Raw genomic sequence first — 17954 nt, 5'->3', positions numbered from 1 at the left:
CCAGCAGCTGCAAGTGGAGGAGTGGGGAATCCAACCCGGTTCTCCCAGATAAGAGTCCACGCACTGAACTCCTACACCAAACTTGCTCACAAGAGTGTCAGGAACAAAAGCCGCAATGCAGGTTAAGTAGCCTTGTCTGGCCTGGCTTGTGGCATCGGTCCATCCTGAGAACTAGAATATTACCTTTCAAAACAAAACGAACCAGCTTCCCAGCATCTTCACCATGCTCAGGGCCTCTGCCCTTAAAGTCAGGTGGGTTTCCCATTGGAAGGGGGCCGGTTCTCGCTGCTGTTTCCGCCTGGCTCTTAAAAACATCATCTCTTCTTCTTCACGGCCATTTCCCCTGCAATCCCCTGGAGCCCCTTCTAAAAGTTGGCACATCCATTAATGGACCAGAAGCTCTTCTCACCTTTGGGCGTCTGGCTTTGACCGGCTTAGGTAATATCAGGGATGGCAGGGATTGGACCGGGGGTGGGGGGTGGGCAGAGGAGTTTTGCTGTCATTGCAGTCTATCAGATCAATGTCCCCCCCCCTAAACACCCCCCCATGTTAAACAGCTCAAGGGGCAAGGGCCATTTAGAGCCATTAGGCATGAGAGGTTACGCTGGGGTCTTTGCCCGCCTCAGAAGTCTCTGAGCTGCATGGCCGCTCTCTCTGTTTCCAGAGCCCGCGGCCCTGAGAACAGAAAGTGTTGGCATCCAAGATGGAGTCCTCCGAAGTGAGCCGAGACCCCCATGTGGTTCTTGGCAAGAAAAACGTTCTCACCCTTGACATAAAGTGAAGCTAAGACCCTGTGCCATGACTCAAGGGGTCTCTGGATCCAAGTGGGCAGCCGGGTTGGTCTGAAGCGGTAGAGCCAGGCCTCGGATTCAGTGGGAGCTCACAGGAACGCAGCTCCGGAATCTTTTCGAGAGTTCCTCCTCCTTCTGAGAGTTCCACCTCCTGGTCCACTGAAGAGTTGGTGCAGCTGCATAACAATCCCTGGAGGAGCTCCACCACCTATTTTTCTACAAAACGACCCCTGAGTAGAACAAAGTAGGAGTCCAGTAGCACCTTTAAGACCAACAAAGTTTTATTCAGAATGTAAGCTTTCGTATGCATGCATCCTTCTTCAGACGAGAAGGACTCTATCCCCTCGTCTGAAGAAGTATGCATGCATACAAAAATTTACATTCTGAATCAAACTTTGTTGGTCTTAAAGGTGAAACTTGACTCCTACTTTGTTCAAGGGGTTTCTAAGAAAGTCATTTAAAAGGGAGAGGAGTAATACTGTTTATGGCTGCTCACAGGTCAGATGGTCTAGGGAGGGGAAGAAGGAAGGACCTCAAACTCAGCAGCCCATCAGCCCAAATTAAGCCAGACAGTTTTCTCCCTTTCCCAAAATACTAGAATTCAGAAGCATCTAATTAGGGCTGCCAATCTCCCGCTGGGGCAGGAGTTCCCCCGGTTTGGGGCCCCCGAACCCACTGGCACAGAGCAGGCCACAGGGGGATCCCCGCCCCCAAAGAGCGCTGTCATCGCATGTCACATGGAAGTGATGTCACTGCAACAGGCATGTGTGGGGGACGCTCTAGCATTCGGGTAAAAACTCTATGGTACCATAGAGTTTTAACCCAAATCCTAGAGCATCCCAGGTGCAATGTGACTAGCACGATGATGTCACTTCTGAGTGATTTCATTGTGCTGGATTTTGCACAAACTCCCTGTCAGGAGAGCAAAGTTTGGTGTAAAAACAATTTTTGTTATTCTACAACGTATTATATCACTATTTCATTTTCTTCTCTCAAATAAAAGTCAATATGTTGCATCACATTTCCATCTCCCCTCCTCCCTTTCAAGACTTCCCCAGTGTTACTTGCAATATAAAAGCAATAAAGGTAATTTAACATTTTTTTAAAAAACTGTTTAAAAAGAAAAAAGGAACTTATACTTCTTTATGGTTATTACCTCATTCGATTAATGATCCAATATATTACTAAATTAAGTCATATTATCTATCTTATTATAATCTTTTAAGAAAGAACAGAATGTTTTCTCATACTCTCATTTTAACTATCATTCTTGTCTCAGTAAATTAAAAATAGCTGATAAACAAGTTATCCATTATCAAATATCACCAAGTGTCCTTTCACTCTCCAATGTTCTTCCACATAGTTCTGAAACTTTCGCCATTCATTATTAATTTTTTACATATCAAGTTCCTTTAGTGTTCTTGTTAATTTGTCCATTTCACTCCAGTGCATCATTTTCATAACCCAGTCCCATTTTTCTGGAATTTTATTTTGCTTCCACAACTGCGCATACAATGTCTGTGCAGCTGAAAGCATGTGCCAAAGTAATGTTCTGTCTTGCTTCAGAAAATTTTCTATTTGTAATTTCCTGTAAACAGGCATCTATTTTCTCTTTTCCCCCCACATGACTTTTATACAAATTTGCATAATACTTATAAAACTCTCTTTTGATTCCTTCCTGGTCAACAATGTCTTTGTTGCCCAAAGGAATTTTATTAACCATTTTATTTTCCCTTTTTCTTTTCATTTGCCAGGCCAAGTATTTTCCAGCTTTATTTGCACTCTCAAAAGATTTTTGTTGAAGCCTTTTTAAGTTCCATTCTACTTCTTTATTTAACAAGTGTCTTAGTTGGTCCTGTAGAATTCCAATTTCTTTTAAAATCTTCTTTTCCCCCAGTCTCTTTATAAACTCTCTCTCCTTCTTAATCTCCTTCTGTATGTCTGTCATTTGTTTCTCTTTAGCTTTTCTGTCTTTATTATTCAATGTGATTAAAATACCTCTCATCACCGCTTTATAAGCATCCCACACCATTTGATATTGAACGTCCTCATTTTCATTTACTTGGAAAAAGGCTTTAGTCTCTTTTTGCAGATATTCTACTACCTCATCTTTCTGCAGTAAATCTTCATTTATTTGCCATCTTAAAGTCTTTTTGGTAGGTTTCGCAGACCACATTATTGGATTATGATCTGCTCTTATTTTCGGAAGAATCTCTATTTTTTTTTGTTGTAAGTCCCAATTTTTTTGTACTCCATAACATATCAATCCTTGAGAAAGAGTTATGTCGAACTGAGAAGAAGGTATAGGCTGTTTTCGCACTGACCTTAATCAGCAGCGACGCCCCTCTTCACCGCGCAGGATCGGCGCGGATTTCGCACTAATTGCTGCGGAGCACCCGGAAGAGCCGGAAAGTCCCGTGGCTTTTGCGGTGCAAACGGAAACCACCAAAAACCAGTTTCCATTTGCGCTGCAAAAGCCGCGGGACTTTCCGGCTCTTCCGGGTGCTCCGCGACAATTAGTGCGAAATCCGCTCCGATCCTGCGCGGTGAAGAGGGGCGTCGCTGCTGATTAAGGTCAGTGCGAAAACGCCCCTAGTCTCTAACTGTAGGATTTTTCTCCCTCCAAATGTCTATAAGATTTTCTTGCTTGGCTAATTCAAAAAAAGACTTTGGTAGTTTACCTTCATTATTCTTCTTCCCAGATCTTTCCAAAATATTTTTAGCTGTACCATTAAAGTCTCCCATTAACATGATTTGCTCATATGTCTCTTGATCAAGTTGCTGCATAATGTCCTTAAAAGAGGAATCTTTTGCTCCATTAGGAGCATACAGTCCCAATAGCGAAGTCTTCTTGTGGTTCATCATCACTTGCACTGCAATATATCCACCATCATCGTCCTTAAAAATCAATTTTGCTTCCAATTCCTGTTTTACATAAAAAACAACGCCTCTTTTTTTCTCCTTAGCCAATGAAAAAAATTCCATACCAAATTGCTTATTCCACAAATATTTGTAATCCAATCGTTTAATATGTACTTCTTGTAGACAAATTATATTACATTTTTGCTTCCCAATCCAGGAAAAGTTGCCTTTCTATTTTGTGGTGAGTTAAGTCCATTTACATTCCAAAATAATAATTTGTAATCCATCATGGTTTTCTATTTTAATCTGAACCTCCAAATTCTTTATTCTCCACCAAAAACTTTTCCATCTCACAAGTGCTTATAATGGTAATCCTCTTCCCCTTGTATTCAAAAACCAATCCTTCTGGGGTTGCTCAATCAGTTTTTTATATAATCTTCTGTCACTTAAGACTTTCCTTGGTAATTCTTTCATAATTCTAACATCACTGCCTTCCACAATCAGCTTGCCTTCATACTGTTTACTTAGAATCCTTCCCACCAAGTCTCTTGTTACACATCTCACCACCACAACTCTTGGTAGTTTATTTTTCCTTGCATATTCTGAATTGACCCTATAAATATAGTCATAAACGTAATTAGTCTCCTCAGGATCATCTCCAACATATTCAGCAATAATCCTTATTATGTATTTCCTTAAATCACCATCCTTTTCAGGCATACTTCTCAAACGTATCTGATTTTCCATTGATTTGCAGTACTGCTTTGTCCTGCAATTTTTTAATAATAATAATAATAATAATAATAATAATAATAGTGGAATCCACTGTACTAATTCTTTCATCATGGTCTTTCACTCTCTCTTCCACCTCTTGGATTTTTTTGGATACTGATTTAAACTCTTTACTGAGAACTTTAAAATTCCTTCTTACAATCACTTATAGAATCTTTAATCTAGTTGAGACAATCTATCTTCCATGGCATCCATCTGTTTTTTTTTTTATCAGCCTTTTTGCCCTCTTCTAGTGTTTTGGATCTTGTCTGTAATGGTTTTTGGGCTGACATTACTGCCTTCCCATTATAAATATAGGCTTTCCAATTGAAGTCACCAAGTTCTTTTTAAATGGTCTAGTCTTATAGATTAGGGCATGCCCTTTCAGAAAAGACCAAAATCGCCATCTTCCTATGCCCCTGTGTCCAGATATTAATTTTTAAAAAGTTATAATTTCCCAAAATGGTGCTCGATGTTTCTCCATGGTTTAGTCCTAGAGGGGCTTAAAAAAACCTGTAGTTTCCCCTTCCCTTGATGGCCTCTTCCGCCCACACTTGCCACAAAGTCTCGTTATCTATGGTTGTGAAGTCTCACGATGTTCCCAGACGTCATTTCCTGTAATGACTTGTTGATCTGCAATTCTTCCACTCTCAGGGGGAGTGACCACAAAAATTCCAAACAATATCAGCTTTTGCCTTTTTTAAGCCTTATATCTGTTTAACTCAGTCCAAGATTTCCCCCTCCTCTTTCTTCTTTATAATTACAAGTTGTTTGTGTGTCCAGACCTTCGTTTGCCTTCTAAATATTTCCCAATTTAGTCCCGGAGCAACAGATAAAAATCTCTTTACCTTGACATCAAACACTCTGGTCTGTTTCTCATCCACGATTAATTAGCCCTTAAGAAGCTTGACGCACGTTGAATTTATGTCGATTTAAAGACCCCAGATACCCTCTATAGATGTTGGAAGCGGTCCTTCTCCGGAGACTCTTCAAAGCCAAAAAGAAACCCCCCTTGGGATTTCTCATTAGCCAAAGTACCTCTCCTCAGAACTTTAAGCATATCTTGGCCATCATCTTGCCTAGATGATGTAGACAGCAGGTATTAAGACACCTTCTCTGTCCAGAATAGAGGGTCTGGTGAGCTGCCCCACTGGAAAGCTCGTCAATTCTCCATGAAATCCAAATTGGAAGCCCAGGAGAGCAAAGTTTGGAGCAGCGGCACCCTTAAGGCCAACAGAGTTTTATTCTGAGTATACCATTCATGTGACAGAAGTGTGCATGCACACAAAGTTTATACTCAGAATGAGTATTTGCTTTGGGGCAATCGCTACTAGAGACTAGCAAGAAACTAGCTTCTAGGATGTTGATTTCAAGGACACTTTCTTAGTAGCCAGTAAATTTCCTGGCACGAGTCCTAGATTTTAGCTTGCATAATGCTCACACAACCATTTGCAGATCAATGGTTTGTGTTAAAGAAGAATTTCTTAGTCTGTGAATTTGGGGAGAACTGGTAGTGGGTAATTAGGTGATCACCCATACCGGTTCCTTCTCTGTTGTGGCCCCCACCTTGTGGAACGGCCTGCCCAAGGAGATCAGGAAAGCTCCTAATCTCTTGGTTTTGTGAACTATGCAAAATGGAGTTATTCAGGAGGAATTTCTAGGTAATATGGCTATACTATAAAGCAGTTGTTCAGGATGGCTGTTTCATAAATGGAACAGGGCCATGGACTATAATAATAATACTACTTTTTATTTATATCCCGCCCTCCCCGCAAAGCAGGCTCAGGGCGGCTCACAACACGTAAATACAATGTACAGTAAAACCATATACAATAATTACAATTTCAATTATAAAATCATCCTTAAAATCATTAAAACTTGCATTAAGATTAACATTATGGTGCTATAGTTAAGATCTTCCATAAAAACACTGTGTCTAGGATGTGTTATCTGTTTGTTGTATGTATTATCATATTCTCCCTGCTTTGTTTTTATACTTTAAAAAGCTGGAAAGAACTCCAAGGGCCATCAAGTCCAACCTCCTACACAATGTGTGGAGCAGAAGTCCATCAGTGGCTCTTAGCCACAAGGTATAAATGGAACTCTATTGTCTGGGGCAAGTGATGCCCTGTCCTCTTGGTGCTGGGGGGGAGACAACTGTGGGAGGCCTTCTAGTGTCCTGGCCCCACGGATTGACCTCCTGATGGCACCTGTTTTTTGGGAGGCCACTGTGTAACACAGAGTGTTGGACTGGATGGGCCGCTGGCCTGATCCAACATGGCTTCTTTTATGTTCTTATGTGACACAGAGTGTTGGACTGGATGGGCCCCTGGCCTGATCCAACATGGCTTCTCTTATGTTCTTATGTGACACAGAGTGTTGGACTGGATGGGCCATTGGCCTGATCCAACAGGGCTTCTCTTATGTTCTTATGTGACACAGAGTGTTGGACTGGATGGGCCACTGGCCTGATCCAACATGGCTTCTTTTATGTTCTTATGTGACACAGAGTGTTGGACTGGATGGGCCATTGGCCTGATCCAACATGGCTTCTCTTATGTTCTTATGTGACATGAGTGTTGGACTGGATGGGCCATTGGCCTTATTCAACATGGCTTCTCTTATGTTCTTATGTGACACAGAATGTTGAACTGGATGGGTCATTGGCCTGATCCAACATGGCTTCTCTTATGTGACACAGAGTGTTGGACTGGATGGGCCATTGGCCTGATCCAACAGGGCTTCTCTTATGTTCTTATGTGACACAGAGTGTTGGACTGGATGGGCCATTGGCCTGATCCAACATGGCTTCTCTTATGTGACACAGGGCGTTTTCGCACTTACCTTTTACTGGCGCGAACACCCTCCTCACGCCGGCGGATCTGCAGGGATTTCCCACCAGAAGCGCCAGCGCAGCCAAAAGAGCCGGCAGCTTCCGTTGCGGAGCCAGCTCAAACGTTTTCCTGCTTCTTGGCGGTTTCCGTTTGAGCTGGCTCCGCGACGGAAGTTGCCGGCTCTTTTGGCTGCGCCGGCGCTTCTGGTGGGAAATCCCTGCAGATCCGCCGGCGTGAGGAGGGTGTTCGCGCCAGTAAAAGGTAAGTGCGAAAACGCCCACAGAGTGTTGGACTGGATGGGCCATTGGCCTGATCCAACAGGGCTTCTCTTATGTTCTTATGTGACACGGAGTGTTGGACTGGATGGGCCACTGGCCTGATCCAACAGGGCTTCTCTTATGTTCTTATGTGACACAGAGTGTTGGACTGGATGGGCCACTGGCCTGATCCAACAGGGCTTCTCTTATGTTCTTATGTGACACAGAGTGTTGGACTGGATGGGCCACTGGCCTGATCCAACAGGGCTTCTCTTATGTTCTTATGTGACACAGAGTGTTGGACTGGAGGGGCCATTGGCCTGATCCAACATGGCTCCTCTTATGTTCTTATGAGACACAGAGTGTTGGACTGGATGGCCCATTGGCCTGATCCAACAGGGCTTCTCTTATGTTCTTATGTGACAGAGTGTTGGACTGGAGGGGCCACTGGCCTGATCCAACAGGGCTTCTCTTATGTTCTTATGTGACAGAGTGTTGGACTGGAGGGGCCACTGGCCTGATCCAACAGGGCTTCTCTTATGTTCTTATGTGACACAGAGTGTTGGACTGGAGGGGCTATTGGCCTGATCCAACATGGCTCCTCTTATGTTCTTATGGGACACAGAGTGTTGGACTGGATGGCCCATTGGCCTGATCCAACAGGGCTTCTCTTATGTTCTTATGTGACACAGAGTGTTGGATTGGAGGGGACATTGGCCTGATCCAACATGGCTCCTCTTATGTTCTTATGTGACACAGAGTGTTGGACTGGATGGGCCATTGGCCTGATCCAACAGGGCTTCTCTTATGTTCTTATGTGACACAGAGTGTTGGACTGGATGGGCCATTGGCCTGATCCAACAGGGCTTCTCTTATGTTCTTATGTGACACAGAGTGTTGGACTGGATGGGCCAATGGCCTGATCCAACATGGCTTCTCTTATGTTCTTATGTAATGTAGGGAGTTCACAGCTGCCTCCCCACTTCACTCCCCCACTGACCTCTGCTCTGGGCCCAAAAGAAGGCGAAAAGCCTAGAGGAACATCCTTTCCTGGCCCCAGAGTGGCTGTCGGCATTGCCCTGAGCATATTAAGAAAGGGCCAGAAGAGCTAGCACTGGATCATCCCCTCCTGCGCTCCCTTTCACGTTCAGCCTAAATTCGTAAGAACCTCAGAAGAGCCGTGCAAGATCAGCCCAGTAAGTGCTGGATTTAACCCTGTGGAGGCCCCTAGGCAGTCAAAATCTCACCCCCCCTTTCAAATTATCTCAGAGCCCGTGGCCCCCGCTGCAGCCTGCAGGCCCCTTCTCAAAAGCCCCTTTGACAAACCTGTGGGGGAGAGGCAAACTTGGTGAGTACACCAGAAGCAGCCGCATTGGGCAAGTCGGGCAAAGAGAGCTCAGGTGCAGGCTGGGAGGGCTGCAAGCAGGGGGGAAAGCCAGCCCTGGCCCCCTAAAGGCGTGGGGGCCCATAGGCAAGTGCCTACTTGACCTAATTGTTAATCCGGCCCTGAGTCCAGTGGCCCATGGAGTCCAGCTTCTTGACTCACAGAGTAACCAACCAGATCTTCTAAGGGGTGGGGAGACAACAAGGCAGATCGGGAGGCTGAGGCCTTCCCCCTGATAAGAAAATAAGAAGAGCTCTACTGGATCAGTCCAGCATAGGATTGCCAAACCCCAAGTCTGGGCGGGGGTTCTCCCGCCTGGGAGGTTCCCAAACCAGCCCACACTGGGCCGGTGGAGGGAACCTCCCCAATGTTGCCGGCCACTCTAGGAGTGTCCAGGAAAAACAGAGTTTTTCCAGAAATGCCTAGAGCGGCCGGCGACATTGGGAGAGGTTCCCCCCACCGCCCAGTGTACCATAGAGTTTTTCCCTCCCAAAATGCTAGAGCGTCCGGGAAAACCATAGAGTTTTCCCCGAAACGCTTAGAGCAGCTGTTGTGCGATGTGGGCGGAGCAATGACATCAGTCACGGGTATCCCTCCCCCCAGAAAAAACAAGTCCCATGCCAGAGGCTGGGGGGGGGCGGGATTTGGCAATCCTAGTGCAGCATCCCATCTTCACATAGTGGTCAATCAATTAACCCTTGAGGACCAACAGCAGGACATAGAGGCTGAAACGTGAGGCCTTCGCCTGATGTCGGCTCCTGGCTCTGGAATTCAGAGGATTAGTGCCTCTGGATGTGGAGGTTCCCCTCTGCCACTGATAGACCTATCATGGAGGTAGCCATTGATAGACTTATCCTCCATGAATCTATCCAATGCCCTTTTCAAGCTCCTGATTCCTCTGCCCATGACAACATTTTCAGGCAGCAAGCTCTCAGCTGCTAGGACATCGTATGCGCAGTTGTGGAAGCAAGAAAAAATACCAGAGAAATGGGATTGGATTATAAAAGTTATGATATGGAGTGAAATGGACACATTAACAAGAATATTAAGAGACTATGATTTGGAAGTTTTTAAGACAGAGTGGAAAAAGTTTAGAAGATATGTAGAAAAAGAGTGGAAAGTAAAAGGACATTGGACAATTTTTGATACTGATTAAGTTTTAAAAAGAAGAAGAATATAAATTTTTGTTTTAATAGTTAAGGGTACCTTTAAATATATGCTTTTTAAGTAAATAACACTGGCGGGGGTCAAGTAACGGGGGGAGGGGTGAGTAGAAATTAATATATGGAGTAGATAAAAGAAGTTTTTAAAGATGTAAGATATAGATTTATTACCATATGTTACCAATAAAATTGTTTTAATAGGAAAACATTTTCAGGCAGCAAATTCCACTTTTCAATCGCTCTCTGTGCAAAGCTGTATTTCCTTTTGTCTGTCGTAAAGCTACTGCCCATCAGTTGGGAGATGACTTGTAATTCTGGGGGGACCCCCAGGACCCACCTGGAGGTTGGCAACCTTATCTTAAGCAGGGCCTTTCTCATAGAAAAAGCGTAGCAGAAACTCACTTGCATATTGGGCCACATCCCCTCATGTCACCATTGTTCCACACAGGACTTTGTAGGAAAAGCCTAGCAGACACTCATTTGCATATTAGGCCACACCCCCTGATGTCACCATTGTTCCACACAGGACTTTGTAGGAAAAGTCTAGCAGAAACTCATTTGCATATTAGGCCACACCCCCTGATGTCACCGTTGTTCCACACAGGGCTTTTTTTGAAGAAAAAGCCCAGCAGAAACTCATTTGCATATTAGGCCACACCCTCTGATGCCATGCCAGCTGGAGCTGCATCCCTGCTAAAAAAAAAGCCCTGGTTTTAAGTAAAAATTAATAAATTGAAATATACGCTTGAAATACTGAATGTGCTAGAGATCCCAATCCTAAATCTCTCAGAAATGATGGGCCCTCCCTGGGAATCCCAAATAGGGTTGCCAAGTCCAATTCAAGAAATATCTGGGGACTTTGGGGGTGGAGCCAGGAGCAAGCTTGTAACAAGCAAAATTGAACTCCAAAGGGAGGTCTGGCCTTCACCTTTATAGGAACCTTCCCTCCCTTGCAAACAATGGATAGGGGCACCTTCTTTGGGGGCTCATAGAATTGGGCCCCCTGGTCCAATCTTTTTGAAACTTGGAGGGTATTTTGGGGAGAGGCCCTGGATGCTATGCTGAGTGTTTGGTGCCTCTACCTCAAAAAACAGCTTCCCCAGAGCCCCATATACCCCCCAGACCAATTCTCCATTATACCCAATGGGAATCAGTCTCCATAGGGAATCATGAGTTCCCAGCAGACATTTCCCTCCCCTCCCCCCGCTTTCTGATGACCCTGAAGTGGGGGGAGGGCCTCCAAACCGGGGGATCCCCTGCTCCCACCTGGGGATTGGCAACCCTAATCCTGAATCATTTTTCCAGTGCCAAGATGGCCCCCCTTTCAGGTGTTGCTGGGCAAAGGTTGGTGCAACAGACAGTCGGAGGTTGCTTCTCCTCCTCAGCGTCTCCTGTGGGCCCCCCCCCCCAGGTTTGCCAAGTCCAATTCAAGAAATATCTGGAGACTTTGGGGGTGGAGCCATGAGGCATTGAGGGCGGAGCCAGGAACAAGGGTGTGACAAGCATAATTGAACTCCAAAGGGAGTTCTGGCCATCACATTTAAAGGGACGGCACATCTTTTTAAATGCCTTCCTTCCATAGGAAATAATGAAGGATAAGGACACCTTCTTTTGAGGCTCATAGAATTGGACCCCCTGGTCCAATCTTTTTGAAACTTGGGGGGTATTTTGGGGAGAGGCACGACATGCTATACTGAAAATTTGGTGCCTCTACCCCAAAAAACAGCCCCCTCTCATAGCCCCAGATACCTGCGGATCAATTCTCCATGATTTTCTAAGGGAATAAATCTCCATAGGGAATAACAGAGTTCCCAGCAGACATTTCCCTCCCCTCCCCCCGCTTTCTGACGACCCTGAAGCGGGGGGAGGGCCTCCAAACCAGGGGATCCCCTGCCCCCACCTGGGGATTGGCAACCCTAACCCCCCCCCGCTCTCTGGCCAGGGTCTCTCCTAGGGTTGCCAAGTCCAATTCAAAAAATATCTGGGGACTTTGGGGGTGGAGCCAGGAGACTTTGGGGGTGGAGCCAGGAGGCATTAGGGGTGGAGCCAAGATCAAGGCTGTGACAAGCATAATTGAACTCCAAAGGGAGTTCTGGCCCTCACATTTAAAGGGACGGCACACCTTTTCAATGCCTTCCTTCCATAGGAAATAATGAAGGATAGGGGCACCTTCTTTTGGGGCTCATAGAATCGGACCCCCTGGTCCAATCTTTTTGAAACATGGGGGATATTTTGGGGAGAGGCACTAGATGCTATACTGAAAATTTGGTGCCTCTACCTCAAAAAACAGCCCCTCCAGAGCCCCAGATACCCATGGATCAATTCTCCATTATTTTCTATGGGAATAAATCTCCATAGGGAATAACAGAGTTCCCAGCAGACATTTCCCTCCCCTCCCCCTGCTTTCTGATGACCCTGAAGCGGGGGGAGGGGCCTCCAAACCGGGGGATCCCCTGCCCCCACCTGGGGATTGGCAACCCTAGTCTCTCCACACACCCCACTTCTATGCTGGCCTTCCTGTGGATGGGGTTAGTTTGCAGCGGTGTGAAATGTGGCCCCATTAGGAGGGGCTGAGCAATTGGAGCGACAGATTCTGACACAGTGGGTAACCCCCTGACCCTGCCGTGCCTGGGCCCATTAAGGGCGGTGGGTGCCTTCACACTGGACAGAGGAAGGGTCTTGGAGGTTAGGAGGAAGGGGGTGGAGGGAGGGGGACTCAGGCCCGAGAAGACTCAGGGAGGGGCTGAGGGAGGCTTCTTTCACTCAGTAGGGAGCGACCAAGACCACGCAGCAGCTTCCTGGAGAAAACTCTCTCTGGTCTCCTCTCTCCCGTTCCTTCTTCCAGCTCTGGCCAGCCCAGCCGCCTCTCCTTGCCAACTCCAGGTTGGGAAATTCCTGGAGATTTGAGCATGAGGAGAGTGGAGTTTGAAGAAGGGAAGGTCCAAAGCAGCCGTAGGCTCCCGGGCAGGGGTGGCCAAACTTGCTTAATGTAAGAGCCATATAAAATAAACATCAGAAGTCTGAGAGCAGCAAGACAGGAAGGAAGGAAGGAAGGAAGGAAGGAAGGAAGGAAGGAAGGAAGGAAGGAAGGAAGGAAGGAAGGAAGGAAGGAAGGAAGGAAGGGAGGGAGGAAGGAAGGAAGGGAGGGAGGGAGGGAGGGAGGGAGGGAGGGAGGGAGGGAGGAAGGAAGGAAGGAAGGAAGGAAGGAAGGAAGGAAGGAAGGAAGGAAGGAAGGAAGGAAGGAAGGAAGGAAGGAAGGAAGGAAGGAAGGAAGGGAGGAAGGGAGGAAGGGAGGAAGGGAGGGAGGGAGGGAGGGAGAGGTAGAAAGAAAGCAACTTTAACTGTATGTGCATTTCCCAAGCTGCTGGTTGGCTTGGCTTGGGTAAGGGATTTAAGAGACAAATGCCTTCTCCAAGCTGGCTGAGGGGGTGGGGTGTGGCTTTGAGAGCCACACAATACGTGTTAATGAGCCACAGTTTGGCCACACCTGCTCCCAGGCAATGGATGGCTGGAGTCTGGAGTTGATCAGGAGATCTCCAGGCTACACCTGGAGGTTCAAGGGGGGGGGGGAGGGGAGGCACAGCCCTTGTGACAAGTAGTCCTTTAACTAATAGTTAAAGATTCCATGAGGCTACAAGCATATGAAACACAAAAATTCTAAAGTACATTCCTATAAAGACATTCAGATAAATTGATGACAATAATCCGTGGAACGGATAATATGTCAGAAAGCCCTTAATCACAGTTCAGAATAGAATAGAATAGAATAGAATAGAATAGAATAGAATAGAATAGAATAGAATAGAATAGAATAGAATAGAATAGAATAGAATAGAATGATTAAAGGGCTGGAGCACTTTCCCTATGAAGAAAGGTTGAAACGCTTAGGACTCTTTAGCTTGGAGAAACGTCGACTGCGGGGTGACATGATAGAGGTTTACAAGATAATGCATGGAATGGAGAAAGTAGAGAAAGAAGTACTTTTCTCCCTTTCTCACAATACAAGAACTCGTCGGCATTCGATGAAATTGCTGAGCAGACAGGTTAAAACGGATAAAAGGAAGTACTTCTTCACCCAAAGGGTGATTAACATGTGGAATTCACTGCCGCAGGAGGTGGTGGCAGCCACAAGTATAGCCACCTTCAAGAGGGGTTTAGATAAAAATATGGAGCACAGGTCCATCAGTGGCTATTAGCCACAGTGTATGGAGCACAGGTCCATCAGTGGCTATTAGCCACAGTGTATGTGTGTATATAACATTTTTTGCCACTGTGTGACACAGAGTGTTGGACTTGATGGGCCGTTGGCCTGATCCAACATGGCTTCTCTTATGTTCTTAATCCAAAGATGCTTCTCTCTATCCACAGAAAGTCACGTCCTGTTCCAACCACTGAATATGAGGATTCCACTTGGGACAAAGTTCTCACTCCGGGCATACAGCTTAACAAGTATTTCCAGGATATCTAGGACCTCATTTTTGCAGAAAACATTTTATGCACCTGGAGGTTGGCAACCCTGATGGCTGCTAGCACACTGACAGAAGCCGCCAAATGCCAAGGGACCCTCAGAGCAGCAAATCCATGACTTTTTTGCCCACAGATACAAACACACACAAGCCTTTATTGGCATACCTCAGATTAGAAATAAGGCAAAAAAGAAATAACAAAATAAACCAGTCGTATACAGCTACAGAGTGGACAATCGGTCCTTGATTACCAGACACAAGAATAAAGCAACCTTTTCAGTTATTTCAGATGACAATTCGTTCAGAAGATGGCATGCCTTTGTAGCTTCTGAGCAGCTTGTCATATTGAGCAGAATTGGGTCTAGAAACCGAAGGTGCAGAGTATCACATTGGGAGCAGCACAGAAGAAGACGGGACAACGAACCAACTTGTTTTAAGTTGCATGTGCAAAGTCTTAATGAGAGTAAGATTTTTTTTACACCTACCGTAGGTAACTGCTAATGGGATAGCATTACATCTGGCAAGAGTAAATGCTCTGCGCGATTGGAGAGTTGACAGATAAGGAGGCAGATGACCAATAATTGAGGAAATTCCAAAATTCAAAGGGAGGGCCACATATACGCATGCATGCATCTGCCCAGCTCACTTGAAGAAGAAGAAGATATTGGATTTATATCCCGCCCTTCACTCCAAAGAGTCTCAGAGCGGCTCACAATCTCCTTTACCTTCCCCCCCCCCCCAACAGACACCCTGTGAGGTGGGTGGGGCTGGAGAGGCTCTCACAGCAGCTGCCCTTTCGAGGACAACCTCTGCCAGAGCTCTGGCTGACCCAAGGCCATGCTAGCAGGTGCAAGTGGAGGAGTGGGGAATCAAACCCGGTTCTCCCAGATAAGAGTCCGCACACTTAACCACTACACCAAACCGGCTCTCCTTGGTTTGTTTAGCAATGGAAAAACACTCTTTTTTTGCATATGTCATTGTTTCAGTTAATAATAAACTCTGGCGGCAGCCAGAGGCCGCATGGCAGAACGAGGCTCAGGCAGTTTGGAGCTGTTGTGGCTAGCTGGTTCATGGAGCTCGCAGATGGGACCGGACATGGAACTGGAAGACCCAAAGGCAGCCTTCTCAGAGATCACCTTTCAAAGGTCATCAGGGAGTTTTCCCCAGTGAAGATGTGTGTGTGTGTGCGCCTGAAAACTTGCTAGCCTGTGACTCACGCCCATGCTGATTAGCCCAGGCTAGCAAGTCTTCAGGCACACACACACACACACATCTTCACTGGGGAAAACGTGAGTTTCTCCAAGCAGGGTAAGAAAAGAGGGAGTCCATGGCTTGCTACGAGGGTTGTCAGGTCCAATTCAAGAAACATCTGGGGACTTTGGGGGTGGAGCCAAGAGACTTTGGGGGTGGAGCCAGGAGCAAGGGTGTGAAAAGCACGACTGAACTCCAAAGGGAGTTCTGGCTATTGCATTTAAAGGGACTGCACACCTTTTCAATGCCTTCCCTCCATTGGAAATAATGAACGAAAGAATGAAACACCTCCCCCCTCAATTCACAGCATCTTCATTGCTGTCAGAGGGCCATCCAGCCTCTGTTTGAAAACCTCCAAGGAAGGAGAGTCCACCACCTCCCAAGGAGGAAGTCTGTTCCACCGAGGAACCACTCTAACGGTCAGGAAGTCCTTCCTCATGTTGAGGCAGAAACTCTTTTGATTTAATTTCAACCCGTTGGTTCTGGTCCTTCTGATTTAATTTCAACCCGTTGGTTGGAACTTCCGGGGTGACCTGCGGATCCCCTGGAATTCCAACTCATCCCCAGACTGCAGAGATCAGCTCCCCTGAAGAAAACGGATGCTTGGGAGGGGGGACTCTGCGGCCTTGGACCCCGCTGAGGTTCCATTTCTTCTCAGGATCCAAGAGTCTTCCAATTTGGATCTGGATACCTTGCTTCCCCCTACCCCCCTCTGGGGTACCTGGCAACTCTACGTCCAGCCACAGAACCAAAGCCAAGAGGGAACGCATAGTCAGGAAGAAGGCAGAGAACATTAGCAATGAGGGCTAGAAGCTTGGTCTTGTGGATCACATTTACTACAGGGTTGCCAATCCCCAGGTAGGAGCAGGGGATTGTCCGGTTTGGAAGCCCTCCCCCCGCTTCAGGGTCATCAGAAAGCCGGGGGGGAGGGGAATGTCTGCTGGCCACTCCATTATTCCCTAGGGAAACAGATTCTCATAAGGTATAATGGAAAATTGATCTGCGGATGTCTGGGGCTCAGGGGGGTGGGGTGGGGCTGTTGTTTGAAATAAAGGCACCAGACTTTCAGCATAGCATCTGATGACTCTCCTCAAAACACCCCCCAGGTTTCAAGAGGATTGGACCAAGGGGGGTCCAATACTATGAGCCCCCAAAGAAGGCGCTCCTATCCTTCATGATTTCCAATGGAGGGAAGGCATTGAAAAGGCGTGCAGTCCCTTGAAATGCAATGGCCAGAACTCCCTTTGGAATGCAATTACACTTGTCACAACCTTGCTCCTGGCTCCACCCCCAAAACCTCCTGGCTCCACCCCCCACAAAGTCCCCAGATATTTCTTGAACTGGACTTGGCAGCCCCAATAAATTACTTATTGAAAACATTTGTAGCCCACCTTCCTGCTTCAGCAGTATTTGCAAAAGCCTCGAAATATTTAAATGCAGATTCTTCTGTTTCAAAAGACAGCCCAGCTAAAGGACACAGGGTTAAAGGAGCTGCTATGCATGCCTGTGCCAGCCCCTAGGCCAGAGAGCATGTTGATTAATTGACACTCCAGAATACTCACTCAGCCTTGGGTGGGTGAGATAATTCCTAGTCACGGCTTGCATGTGCTCGCGTGTCCCTGCGAGAGTCCCAGGGAGCCCTCCGCCCCTCAGCTCCACCATGGTAGCCATGTCCTTTCAAGGGCCTGAGGACGAAGGAGAAAACCAGGAGCCCGGCTCTTGGGAGAGGTTTTATACCAGATCGCAAGGACACGCTTTGCCCTGCCTCGCCGGTGTTGAGTCTGCACACAGTGGGAGGTGTCGGCTGGAAACTGCCGGAAGCCTGCAGGTTACAGCTGCTAATGTGGCAAGATCTTGTCTGATCTGGCTCCTCTCTAACCCCAGGAATGTTCTCCTGCCTCCCATTCAGCTGTAGTGTGTTTCTTGTTTCAGCTGCTACTGCTTTGATGGAAAATAGGTGCTAACTCAGTTGCTGTGAGGTGTGTGTGCGAGAGAGAGAGAGTAGAGGTCCCAGGTTCAATCCCCAGTGTCTCCAGTTAAAAAAGACCAGGAAGAAATGAGATTTATATCCTGCCCTATACTCAGAATCTCAGAGCGGTCCCAATCTCCTTTACCTCCTCTCCCCCCACAACAGACACCCTGTGAGGAGGGTGGGGCTGAGAGAGCTCTTACAGC

At 46.7% G+C, this 17954-nt stretch overlaps 1 protein-coding gene across 1 annotated transcript in view; it reads right to left on the bottom strand.

Annotated features, from left to right (window-relative positions):
- The window catches only part of ATP6V1B1 (ATPase H+ transporting V1 subunit B1), a 105959-nt gene extending 88292 nt beyond the window's left edge, over positions 1 to 17667 (bottom strand). Inside the window, exon 1 of the mRNA XM_060247215.1 lies at positions 17342 to 17667. Within this exon, the coding sequence (XP_060103198.1) occupies positions 17342 to 17450 (109 nt within the window). The 5' untranslated portion in view covers positions 17451 to 17667. The remainder of the gene's footprint in view (positions 1 to 17341) is intronic.
- Positions 17668 to 17954: the final 287 nt, after the last annotated feature.

Source organism: Heteronotia binoei, chromosome 9 (assembly GCF_032191835.1).
Source record: "Heteronotia binoei isolate CCM8104 ecotype False Entrance Well chromosome 9, APGP_CSIRO_Hbin_v1, whole genome shotgun sequence".
NCBI lineage: Eukaryota > Metazoa > Chordata > Lepidosauria > Squamata > Gekkonidae > Heteronotia > Heteronotia binoei.
The sequence above is the reverse complement of the archived record's forward strand: the minus strand, read 5'-3'. Positions and strand labels throughout refer to the sequence as shown.